Source organism: Tympanuchus pallidicinctus, unplaced genomic scaffold, assembly GCF_026119805.1.
Source record: "Tympanuchus pallidicinctus isolate F22 unplaced genomic scaffold, pur_lepc_1.0 scaffold20, whole genome shotgun sequence".
NCBI classification, from domain to species: Eukaryota; Metazoa; Chordata; class Aves; order Galliformes; family Phasianidae; genus Tympanuchus; species Tympanuchus pallidicinctus.
In genome coordinates, this window is record NW_026294722.1 from 4,944,551 (window position 1) to 4,957,043 (window position 12,493).

General features: G+C 47.6%; 1 protein-coding gene across 3 annotated transcripts in view; it reads left to right on the plus strand.

Moving 5' to 3' along the window:
* KCNQ2 (potassium voltage-gated channel subfamily Q member 2) overlaps positions 1 to 12,493 on the plus strand; it is a 66,291-nt gene that overhangs the window by 20,829 nt on the left and 32,969 nt on the right. For 2 of the 3 annotated variants that reach the window (XM_052683898.1, XM_052683897.1), the window contains exons 4-10: positions 343 to 518; positions 1,159 to 1,284; positions 3,574 to 3,684; positions 4,267 to 4,362; positions 5,184 to 5,278; positions 7,836 to 7,865; positions 11,666 to 11,734. In XM_052683898.1, coding sequence (XP_052539858.1) covers positions 343 to 518; positions 1,159 to 1,284; positions 3,574 to 3,684; positions 4,267 to 4,362; positions 5,184 to 5,278; positions 7,836 to 7,865; positions 11,666 to 11,734 — 703 coding nt within the window. Of the gene's footprint in view, positions 1 to 342; positions 519 to 1,158; positions 1,285 to 3,573; positions 3,685 to 4,266; positions 4,363 to 5,183; positions 5,279 to 5,608; positions 5,681 to 7,835; positions 7,866 to 11,665; positions 11,759 to 12,493 lie in introns of those variants that run through there. The other variant, XR_008206945.1, reaches the window with a different exon arrangement.

Sequence of the window (12,493 nt, forward strand, 5' to 3'; positions counted from 1 at the left end):
CTCACACCTCTAGGCAGCATGGTGTCACAGCAGCTAAAAAAGTCCTTGCCTTGCCTAGGAAGGACTTAGCCCAGCCTAGCCCTGGATCAGAATGCAGTCAAGTGACATTGAACACGTTTTCTTGGGAATGATGAGTGTGGAGAAGAAAACCAAAATGTTTCCATCAGGTGTCTAGCTGTTCCTTTTGTCCAGTTAAGTCTTCTGCTGTATCCCTCTGGTAGCAGGTATTACGGTAGCACTTCCACACACATCCTTCTGCTGCCAGTGGCGGTGGGAGTGCCATCCCCTTTGGTGGTGCTCCAGCAGCACGTCTCCAGCTTTCAATGCCCTTTGTTCACGCAGACATCATGGTGCTGATCGCGTCCATTGCTGTGCTGGCAGCGGGCTCCCAGGGCAACGTCTTTGCCACCTCAGCGCTCAGGAGCTTGCGCTTCCTGCAGATCCTGCGCATGATCCGCATGGACCGGCGGGGTGGCACCTGGAAGCTGTTGGGCTCCGTGGTTTACGCGCACAGCAAGGTGAGTGAGCCCCAGCAGGGACGTGGAGCCCCTCTTTTCATTGCCTAGGTTTGGTTCCCCACCCAAAACATCTTCCAGGCTTGGGAGGATGGAGAGGGCACTCACTAGGTGGTGATGTGCGGAATGCAAGGTCCTGTGGAGCCCTCCAGCCAGCAGAACAGAAATGGGAGGGATGTTGGGATGTTTGCAGGGAATGCCTTGAACACGGTGACCACCTGCAAACTGAGCTCATTTCATGGAGTTAGCAATTAGCCAGCAGATTTGGGGGCTCGTGTTTCAGTTTTAACTTATGCGTGGGCTGGAGAAGTAATTATATTTTCATTTCTGTTCCACATCTTTAAATACTGGAGCTGCTCCCTTTCCACTTGCTGAGGTGTTTCAGACGATGTGCTCTGCAGGGTGGGGGGTCATCCTGCGAGTGCTGCAGGGCACCACTAGCACTTGGGCCCATCTCAGATGTCCCTTCTCTGCACTACATTGAAAATCAGCACTTCTGATCTCTAGCCGAAACCCAAAGCCTAAACATGCAGAGATGCAGAGCAAGTTCAGCTCTGAGGCCAACCGCAAGCAAGCAGCTCAGCTTTCGGAGATGCACACCAGGATTGCATTTATTCTATTCTGTCCCTTAATGATCTTGCAGGAGCTGATTACTGCCTGGTATATTGGCTTCCTCTGCCTCATCCTGGCCTCTTTCCTGGTATACTTGGCCGAGAAAGGAGAAAATGAGCACTTTGATACATACGCAGATGCACTCTGGTGGGGTCTGGTAAGTAATTTTTGTAGAGCAGCTGCTGGTTATTAAAATAAAATGTCCATTAACCCCCCATCTTCTATCACTTATTGAGGAATCAGCTTACAGACTGCTTAGTTAACATTTTTATTAAATGGCTTCAGGCTATTCCATTTAGCTAGATTTCTTAAATAAGGCTTGTAGGAGATGCGATGGGATCGCATTTGTTGAGCTACCTGGGGCAGCACAGCAAGAGAAGATCAGCAGTTGGACTTGGCTCCATTGTGGCAGATCTAATAAAAGCCTCGTGGTCATCACTGTGATAAGTATTGCCACCTTTCCATCATTTATCAGCATATTTGAGCTGTTAAATGCACCAGACTATGTTTCATGCAATTAATGCATTCTAAGTACCAGGAAAACTTCAGTGCTGAAAGCAAATCTTTGCTGACAAAAGAGAAAGGGCAGTACTTTCAGTTTGCTCCGTGTGTGCGTGGGAATTATTGGATTAGTTGATTAACAAAGGGAGAATTAATGATGTTCTAATCTCCTTGCATTATTGTTCTTCTGCTCTGGCACTGCAGCGCTGGTTTGGCCTTGGTTACAAAGCATGTAATGAAAATCCCAGATCTGATCAAATCCCAATAACAGGCTTGGGGAGGAATAGGCTGATCAAGCAGCTCCTCTTCTTCAGTAAAGGGAATGAGACGCTGCTAAGGCAGTGAATTGCTTTTCAAGCCCCTTGGTTATGACAGCAAATAAAAACAAAGCCCAATTTGACATAACTAGGAAATAAACAAAGGGGGAAAGCCGACGGCCCAGATCAGAGCTCAGCATGAGGAAAGCCATGGGCAGAGCTGTCCCTTCCCGGGCTGGAGAGCTGCGTGCAGAGCATCCCACCTCATTCCCCATTTCAGGAGGTGTTGGAGCACCACGTGGTGTTGCTCCTGTCCATCTGACAGTGACATTTCAGCCTCATTAAAACGAGCAGATTTTGTCATTGTCCGGCTCACACGTCCAGTGCAGACATGCTAAGAAATGAGCAGAACAAATCAGCTGTCGGTTTCAGGAGCTTGTATCCTGATTTCATCTCAGTGGCTCCAAATCCTTGCAGTTGTCTCCATAGATTGTAAAAAATTGTAACCCAACTTTGCGGTGATTAAGGAGTGAGTGTTGCTTCAGCTCAGTATTTCAGCACAGAATAGCCATGTAGATGCATTTTACTAAATGCTTTGTCAAAATGGCAGCTAATTGATAAGGCTTTTAGTGGGTGCTATTAAACGGTGCTTTGGGATTGGGCTTCCATTTGATTAAAACAGTTTTGCTCCAGGCTGAAGGCGTTAGGTTTCCGACAGCATGTCAGTTCCATCAGGATTCCACCACCCTTGGAGACAGCTCTGTCCTTGGGGCTGAGGGTGAGGGACCTTGGGTCCTTTGGGCAGAAGTCTCCATAAGGACGTCCCATCGTGCCGGTCCTCCCTGTCCTGTGTGTCTCAGGCTCTCCAAACTTTTTCTCAATTCTTGATGGAGGGCCCAGCATTCTCCATTTGTGAGGTTCTTGGACAGAAGCAGGAAAAATCACCTTTTGCTGCAGTTTGAAGCTCAATGATTATTTGTTTCCAGCAGATCTCTCAGCTCCTTCCCCAAAACACACAGAACAGCTTGCCAGCCTCTCTTGGTACATTACATTAATTCTGAGGAGGGGAAAAATGCCTCTAAATTAGGTTGTACAAAGCAGCCTGTTGGGCTAATGTGCAGTTTTTAAGTAGGAGGGGAGACTGGCTAATAAGCACTGCTGGGAAAATGGGCAATAAACAGCATCAGATCCTTATGAGTGCAAATAACCTTGATTTCTTTTGAGATGTGCTGAAGGCAGGATGGCCCCCGAGCTTGTCTGCTCCCCACCATCTGCTCAGGGAATTTTGGTGGCATTGCTTTTATGTTATTATTATTTTAGTATTTTGTTTCAGTACTTATTAAAAAATGATGAAGAGCAGTTTTTACATGGGGAGATAGTGTTAGGACAAGGTGTGGGTGGATGGTTTTAAACTAGAATAGAGGAGATTTGGATCAAATGGCAACAGAAAATAAAATTCTTTACTCAGAGTGTGGTGTGGCTCTGGCACTGCTGCCCAGAGCTGTGGGGGCCCCATCCCTGGAGGTGCCCATGGCCATGAATGGGCCCTGTGCAGCCTGGTCTATGGGAGGTGTGCCTGTCCATGATAGTGGTCGGAGCTGAAAAGGCTTTAAGGTCTCTTCCAACCCAAGCTATGTGATTTCCAGTAGAAAGCAGTGTGACTGAGGGTTGGGGTTCTCCTCTTGCAGATCACCCTGACCACCATTGGCTATGGGGACAAGTACCCACAGACTTGGAATGGGCGACTGCTGGCTGCAACCTTCACACTCATCGGTGTTTCCTTCTTCGCTCTCCCTGCCGTGAGTGTGGGCAGTGGGGGGGGCTGAGTTATTACCTGTTTACCACCAACCTGTGGCTTCACGTGCCTGAAGAACTCCTGGCTTCAACTGTTTGGCTGCTTCTGAGTCAAAAAAAAAAAAAAAGAAGAAAAAAAAAAAGTGTCCACTCTGTGTGGACAGCCATGGTGCATATGAGCAAACAGGATGGAAAACGTGGATGTAGTTATTCACAAATGAGATGGAAAATGTTTATTGAAGTGAAACCATATTCCTGCTGCTGTTCCTAGGGGTGGCTGTGCCATTTCAGTAAATCACCTTGCTCCCTATTGCAGTATTGCACGGATCTGATTTTCCCTCATAGGGGTGATTTGCTGCATGCTTGTATGATATGGATGTTTCCTGTTTTGTCAGCTGCTTTTACCAAAGCGGCGAGCACCAACAGAGCCCACATTTGGGGCTGCCTTGGTTGAGGGCTCTTTGCTCCTTTCCTGGTGCATTTGAAGCAAAAATGAGATAGAACAAAGCTGTGGAACAAAAGCTGGCTGCAACCTCTCAAAGCTTGTCTAACACCTGCTAACTGCACAATTTCATTCTTTTCCCCAGGGCATTTTAGGTTCAGGGTTTGCTCTGAAGGTTCAGGAGCAGCATCGGCAAAAACACTTCGAGAAGAGACGCAACCCAGCAGCAGGCCTGATTCAGGTTAGGAGCTGGGAGCCTCAGGGCTGCATCCTCCTGATGTTGAGGTCTAAATGGACTTCTAGGAGCAGGGCAGGAGAAAAACGGTGCTGCATGTCTGAAGTGTGAGACAGCAGCTGGTGGCCGGGCTTGTCTGAGAACAAATGCCAGGAAGGCAGCCATAGGGATGCAGCATATGCGAAAGGCAGTCTGGGGGAGAAAAAGAATGAAACTCAGCCCAGCACAGTGAGACAAATACACTGGGACAGTCTGTTTCACCAATTATATTTTTTTTTTTTCCGAAGAGAATATTTATACTGATACCAATTTACAATTGGGAGCACTTTCTTCATGCTAACAGATGTCTGCACAGAAGGCTGGCCTTGGCAGATAGCTTGAAGAGTGGTTTTACACTCCTCTGCTCCCTTCTCTCCAAATTTTGTGGCTCCCCAATGCACAGCAGTAGTGCTCCTGACAGCGAGTGCCTGGTACCTGCAGCATCTTTTAGCTATGCTCAGTGGCATCATGGTAGTACCCCCAGTGTGTCATGTGCCAAATGGATCATCGGCACTATGGTCACACCCCAAATGTATCACATGCTAAATGGATTGGTGGCATCGTGGTAGCACCCTAAATGTGTCACATGTCAAGTAAATCATTGGCACTGTGGTCGCACCCCAGATGTGTCACGTGCCAAATAGGTTGGTGGCATCATGGTAGCATCCCAGATCTGTCACATATCAAAGAGAAGGCAAAATGTCAGACCCACAGATAGCAGAGAATTGGTGTTGGTAGAAGTTTATGAAACTCAGCCTGTACCTCCATTCCATCCTGTCTCCTCCCAGGCTGCATGGAGGTTCTATGCTACCAACCTGTCCCGCACAGACCTGCACTCTACGTGGCAGTACTACGAGCGCACCGTCACCGTCCCCATGTACAGGTACTTCCTCCTTGTGCTGCCTGCCTCGTGGTGCAATGTTTCCATGTTTGTTACCTGGATGTAGAGTTTTATTATTCATTTAAGTTGCTATTCATTTGAACTTTTTATTTATTTAAGTTCAGAAAAAAAAAAGAAAAAAAAAGATTTCCACATCTCTTAAAAGCCAGAATATGTCTTTTCTTTCAAGGTTTATTTGTTTTTGTTTTTTTTTGGCTGTGTTTCATTTTGTGTTTCTTTTGGCCTCAATTTTAATTTCCCTGTTATTTTTTTTTTTTCTTTTCATCTCTGTGTGTATGTACGTGCTCTTCTTTTCACTTTTATTTCTCCAAGCCCGGGGTAGTTGCGTTGTGTTGTGACAGTGCCGTGCCCAGGTGTGAAGACTCCAAGCTGCCCCGGACCTAGGTAAATGCTGCCTTGCCCTGCGTGCAGCAATTCGTGCTGCTCCACCAGGCTCTAATGGTCCTTCTGCCTTTCAGCACTCTTCTGTCCCTCTGGGCTGCCCTGGTGCCGTCCCCAGGTGCATTTGGCCTTGGTTCAATTTCCTTTTCCTCTTTCCTTTTCTCCTTTTTTCCTTGCCCGTCCCTTTTCCTGCCTGGGCAGTGCTGTGCATTCCTCTCTGGCGTGTTTTGAAACTGCCCAGATCTTTCTGGATGGTGTTGGTTGGATATTCCTGCAGCTTTGTGAGGTTTTTTTGGGGGGCACGATGTGGCGGGCTGCTTGTGCTCCCAGTCCTTATGGTGCAGAGCTGTTGTCCAGCTCTGGGTTGTGCCCGTGCTGATGCAAAATCCCTCTGTGTTACTGGTGCCTTTTAGCCATTCAAATGCATTTCCTAGGGCAAGCATTAGTCCATGTTTGAAGTGTTAGCCAGCCTGTTAATCCATTTTAGAAGCCTGTTGGAATTCACATTGTCATGGTCAGTAAGTTGTCCTTGGATTCGTTCCCAGTGTGTGCCTGATTGGTTGTTTGTTCCCTAAAGGTATTTATGAACTGACATCAAGATTTTGCTTTAAGAAAAAAACAAAACAGCAACAACTCAATGAAACAGAACCAAACTGTTTCCCAATAGCATTAAAACCCACTCATCCAACTCTCCCTGTCCCACCTCTGCGTTGGTTGGGACCAGCTGCTGAGGGGAGCAGGACCTGGCCCAAAGCCCTCTGCAGAGCACACAATGCCAGCATTGGCTTCAGTGGGCTTGGTCATGGTTATACTGCTCTTGAAAATCCCAAACTTAGCATGCAGCCAGACATACAGGGGCACCCTTTGGCACGAGGATAAGAGCATCCAGTACTTCCTTGGGCATGGGGCTCTGTTCTCTCAGCTTCACCCTAAAACTCCAATTGCTATCTGTGCACAGGTAACCTGATCATCACCAGAGAGGTGAGCCCTGATGGCTTCAGCTCTTTGTTTGTTTTTTACCAAGCAAGTGGTGAACTTTTTGAGTCTGGTTTGAATGTGTTGAACTGAAATCATTCAGAATACTTGTCCCCTAATTTAAAAAGGGGATAACTGTATGTTCTGGCTGCCGCTTCCATCTCTCACTTTGCCCATCTACCCTTCCTACCCACTTCTCCAAGCCAGCTGGCATGCACCAACAGCTGCACCCTGAGCCCAATGCCATGGTGTTGGTTGCTGCGTGCAGCTTAGCTGCAGGCTGTGGTTGGGAACTGGGTAGGGGGACACAGCATCCCCTCTGCCAGAGGTGAGCTGCAGTCACTGCTGCCTTAGCACCTTTTCTGCTCAACATTGGGCTGCTTGTTCCTCCTAGCAGGAGCCCCATGACTTGAGCTTACGTCTCTTCCCAAGGCACCTTTGAAAAGAGGAGCTGTTTGGTGGGGAAAATTGGTAGCCATGACTTGGAGGAGCATGCGTGTGCCCAGAGCATCACTCAGAGCACTGCAGGAGAGCTGGTTTCTCTCTGCTGGGGAAAATAGGGTGGACTCTGAGAGCATCTCAGCTTGGTTGTTGAGATTCAAAATGTGGTAAAGCAAATCTGCAATATACATCTGGCTCCTATATATAAAAACAAAACCAATATTGAAAAAAAAAAACAACCACAACAACAACCAAAACCAAACAACAACAAGACCCCCAAAATTACTCTATAATCACTCAAGAGAACAGGATGTTGTTTTCAGCTATGTTCATATATTTGCACTCCAAAATAGTTACTGAAATGTCACGTTTCAGTAAACATTGGAGCTCCTTAGAGCCATCCTCCTGGTCCAAGGAGCCCCTGGCTGGTTGCACTGAGGGCTGAGGATTCCTCCCTGAAGATCTCTCGGAGTCCCCCTGCATTTTCCTTGCCCCGTGGTGCCCGTTTGCTTTGGGAGCGAGGTGCCAGCAGCCTGTCTCATGGGTGGCAGTGATGTGAGGAGCAGGGAGCGAGTTCAGCCTGCACTGATGCTCACCCACAGCCTGGTCCCAGCTCACCTGCTCCCAGAGTGCACTTGGTTCATGTGCTAATTTTCTTTGTTCTGTTTCTTTTCTCCCTCCCTCCATTTTTTTTTCCTTTCTCTTATCCCTTTGGTTTTCTTTGGTGAAAACTCTTGAAAAGCACGCAAACGCAAACGTACGGTGCCTCCAGGTATGACATGCATGTGACTCTGAACCGTGTGTCATGTCACTCCTTGTTCTTCGTTTGGGACTGTAATATACAGAGCCTTTAACAAAAAAACAAACAAACAGAAAGCTCTGAAAGTCAGGTGGTTTTTTTCTTTTTTTCAAAAGAATGAGTGAAACCCCAAACCAGACCGTCCATCCTGCTGCCTGCTGACTAACTCCATGTGCCTCCATACGTGTTTTAGCTATTGGTTTGTACAAGTGTTGGGAAACTGTGCCAAAATGATGATTTAAGGAAGGAGAATGGGAGAGTGCTTGATAAGCTCGCTTTATTAACGATGATTTCTTGATGGTCTTAACAACCTCCTCCAAATCATACAACTCTTAACAAGAATACCTCCCCATTCATGTTTCCATTTCTCCTCTCCCATCACTCATGTTTGTTGCCCTTTCCCCAGCCCTCTTTTCCCATCCATCAGTGTTATCTCAGTGTTGTAGGAGCTGTGCACCCTGGGTATCTCTGAGTCTGCTGCCCTTGCTGGTGTGAGTGGTGTTGGTGGCACCACGGGACACATTGGTGGTAGTGCAGAATAAAATTGCAGCAGTGGCTGTGCCTGTTTTTCCAAGGAGAATGAGATATCAAATGTAGTGTGCTAAGCCAAAGTGATTGTTCACGATTTCCCTCAGTAATTCAGTGTGATGCTTGGAAAAGGAGTGTCCCATCTCAGCAGGGGAATTACGTTTTGGTTATTTTGCCTTCTGTAACTGACCTGGAGCCAAGCAGTTATTAGTCCCAGTTGTTCCTTCTGAGAGCTGACCTTTCAATCCAATCAAACAGACGTGTATGTGGCTGGGGTGAGATTTATTACAAACAATATTATCTCAGATTCTGCAGAAGAGAGCAGGTTTTCAGATGATAGGCATATTTTATATGAGGTGGGTACCTGAAGGTGCAGTAAAGGCAGTATTTGAAGATGTGGAATTAATGGCTTACGTTTGGAGACTGTGGGCCAAGCTCAGTTCTTAGAGCAGTTTAAATCCTCACTAGGTGCATTAACGCAGATGTGATTTAGTGCCTGATTTGCAAACCTGGTTCCAGTTTTCACGGGTGCGAGTTTTGCTGCCTTACTCAATCACACTTATTACTTTGTGTGGTTTATTTACAGCAAATAGCATCCATGATTGAAAGTGTGTGATTGAGTGCACATCGAGTGCTGTCTGGGACAGCAGCCTGCTTTAAGGACTGGGCATTTTTCTACTGCTGGAAGTGAAATAAGAATGCTTCCACTCCAGCTCTTATCATAACATATTTCATAAGTCTCATAAGTATTCCCTGTTATGGAGGAATGATTTAAACTGGAGACAAAGTCATGGTGAGTGTGATAAGCTCCTTGTAGAACTCCAGCACAGCATGGAGACTCGTTTTAGTCCTCATCACGGTATCCATCTTCTCATCACCCCCTCCCTCATTGCTCATACTGGGGCTGTTCAAACAAATCATCACCATCTGTGTGTGTTGTGTGTGTGTGTGTGCTCCTGTGCTCTGTTGTGTGCTGCTGCCCTCCCTCCTCATGTTGTGGGGTCTCGGTGATGTCCTGGCTGGAGGCATGGTGTCCCCACTGTCCCCAAATGCTTGATCGTTGTCTGTGCTACCAGGAAAAGCAATTGTACCTTCTCTTTGGCTTGAGGAATGGAGTCAGTGCGGTGTTTTTATGTGTGGTCCTAAGAGGTGATGGGTTGCAGTTGGGTGTTCCAGTGGTGGTATGAGCTGTGTGTGCTCCTGGAGCATGCAGACCTCACCCAGCTCCCCTTCACCAAAACATGCTTCCTTGCTGACCAAGTGGCACGAGGACCTGGAGGAGAGAGAGAAAAATACACAGAGCCCTGAGGCAGCAGGCTTCCCTTTGAGGTTGTGGTGAAGTGATGCAATGCAGAGCAGTTACGCTGCTTTTGTAAGGGCAGGTTAGGCTGAGCAGTCACTATGGATCACGTTTGGGGTCTATATGGGTCTGAGTTGGTGCCCATTTTTATTAATCGTCTTTTCAGCACAACATTCTTTTCTTCACCACGTGTGCACTGTGCCCACACCTACTGCTGCAGCAGTGAGTCTCTGTGTTGCTTATGTCATCAGCTCTGCATGGAAGCATCTCTGCTGACCAACAACATTGTCACATTCTGCACAGTGCAGACCTCAGGTTGTGGGCTAATGCAAGGGGAAGGGTCCCCCTGAGACCCTGAATCCCTCCATGTAGTGAACTGGGATCCTGAATCTTTCTATTTAGCGAACAGGGACCTCAAATCCTTCTATTTGATGAGCTCATGAAGTCTTCAGCTCTGTGACTTGCATCAGAGCCATGCATTTGTGATCCTGGCTTGAGAAATTGGGTTCGTTATCCTGTGGAGCTCTTTGAAGCAGAGAACTCCATAAAGGAGGGGGAGTTGGACTCGATGGTCCTCATAGCTTCCTTCCAACTTGGGATGTTCCATGATTCTAAAGAAGAATAGTTGTGCACTCAGCATTAAGTGCTGAATACACTTTTTATTTAGCAGTACACTTTGTGCTTGATTTTAATGCACCTCCTTCTCCCGTCTTGGCATCAGTCTGCAAATATTGTGGTGGGTTTGCACAGAGGTGTCAGCCCAGCACTTGCACACTGCTCCAGTGCACAAAGGTCAGCCTCTTCCTGACACCTCAAATGAGGAGGATCATTAATTCACCTACTCAGGGCATGCTTGCCTCTGGGTGGAAGTGTGCAGAGCTGCACTGCGGAGGAGAGCCACATTTTTCAGCCCTGTTTTTACTCTTTCCTTCATCTTTAAGATTGGAACATTTTTTTTGATTGCCTCAGTTTTCTGAACGCTGAATCTGTTCTGCTGATCAGTCATGTTTTTGAGCGTGGGATTTGTGCGTGCAGAGGAAAGGCTTTTCCAGGTGTTGTTTTTTATTCCTATTAGAGGAAAACTGTGAGCCTGTTGGTCTCTTAATGGCTTAAAATTTGTCACAGCCATATTCCTTCCCCTTTCCTTCCAGTCCTCAGCTGTAGGTTGGGGGAGTTTGAGCAGATTCTGCTTCCATCAAAGCCCCTGTGGCTCCTTTCCCAGTATGAATGAACAGACCCCTCCTGGGAGCTGTGCTTTTTTGGGCTGTAGCCCTATCCTTGTTGAAAGCAAGGTTATTGAAAGCTGCTGAGTTTGCTTTGCACCCTATAGCACAGCCATGACATGTAGCCCTACAGCAGCATGTGCTGGTAGCCCAGAACAGAGCTTGCAGCAAGTCATAGGGTGAGCCTGAGAAAGAAAGGAAAGCCCTGGTTCTTTCCTGATCCAGAAAGCCATCATACAGGGCTATGGCTCTACTGGGGGCAAAATCATCTGCAGGCAGTAGAGAACATGGGGATCTCCACCCAGTAGCGCTCTGCCTTTCCTGGATCACTGCCTCCCGTTCCCCACAGGCTGCTCTCTGCATACATCTCACACATCCTGAGAGCAGCGGGGTTGAGTTTTCCCATCTGCCTCCAGCACAGGAGCATCTCTTCACCTGACATCCAGCAAAGCTGCCACAGCACCCCCATGCTGCCCAGAAATGCTGCCAGGCTCTGATGGTCAGGAGTGCGGGGAAGCGGACAATTTCTCTCTCTCTTGCTGTCCCAGTCTTTTCCTACCACCCTGCTGTGGTCATTTTGGGAGCAGCTAGTTCCTGCCCCATTGCAGTCAGTGGCACTGAGATATGGTGAAAGGAGGGGACAGCAGGCAAAGCTTCCAGGAGAGGAGGCTCTGGGGTCAGCTCTGCCCAAACATTAACACTCTTTTTTTCTCTTCCTGTAGACTCATCCCTCCTTTGAACCAGCTGGAGCTCCTGAGGAACCTGAAGAGCAAATCGGGACTGACATTCAGGTCAGCAACAGAGTTAGGAGAGCTTGGAAAGCTCACACTTCTTCACTGCATTTTTTTTCTTTTTTTTTCTTTTTTTTTCCCCCACATTCCTGCCTTTTGCGTGTCTGCAACCTTGAAGATGTGAGAGGTGTTGGCAGCTCATCCCCACGGGTTGCTCAGCAATCTCTTCCCTGCCCCTCTTCCATGCTGCCCATGCATTTCTTCAGCCTAATTTGTCTCTGGAGTAACGTTACAATGCTTGGCTGGAAATGCAAAGTGGTACTTTCAGAGGGTCAGCTCAAGGTGGTATTCTTGGTTTGCCTCTGACCTTCCTGTTCCTCACTGCCCTCGGAGGACGTTCAGGCCCACGATGTGCTAATTCATTGCCTACCCTCCATCTTTCCCTAAGAGCAGGCAGGATTTAGTGGTGAGAAAAACCAAAAGGATATTCCCTTGGTCTCTCTCCCCTGACTGAAGCACTGTGTCCCAGATTCCCATAGCTCCATAAACAGGTTACAAAAGTCAAAGATCCTGCTGAGCTGGAGCACAGCACGTGGCAGTGGTGGGTCAGACTTGCAGCATTGCTGTGAGCATCCTGCTGTTTGGAAACCGTCCTGCTCAGCACAGCTCTGCTTGTCCTCTGGGTGAGGCTATCAGTCAGCCAGAATCACCACCTCATGCCTGCTAAATTTGCTCTGGTGAGATAGCAACAATTGCCTTATAAGCCCAGGCATCCTGCAGCTTCAGTCTGCACTCAGGAGCGATCATGTCATGTATTTT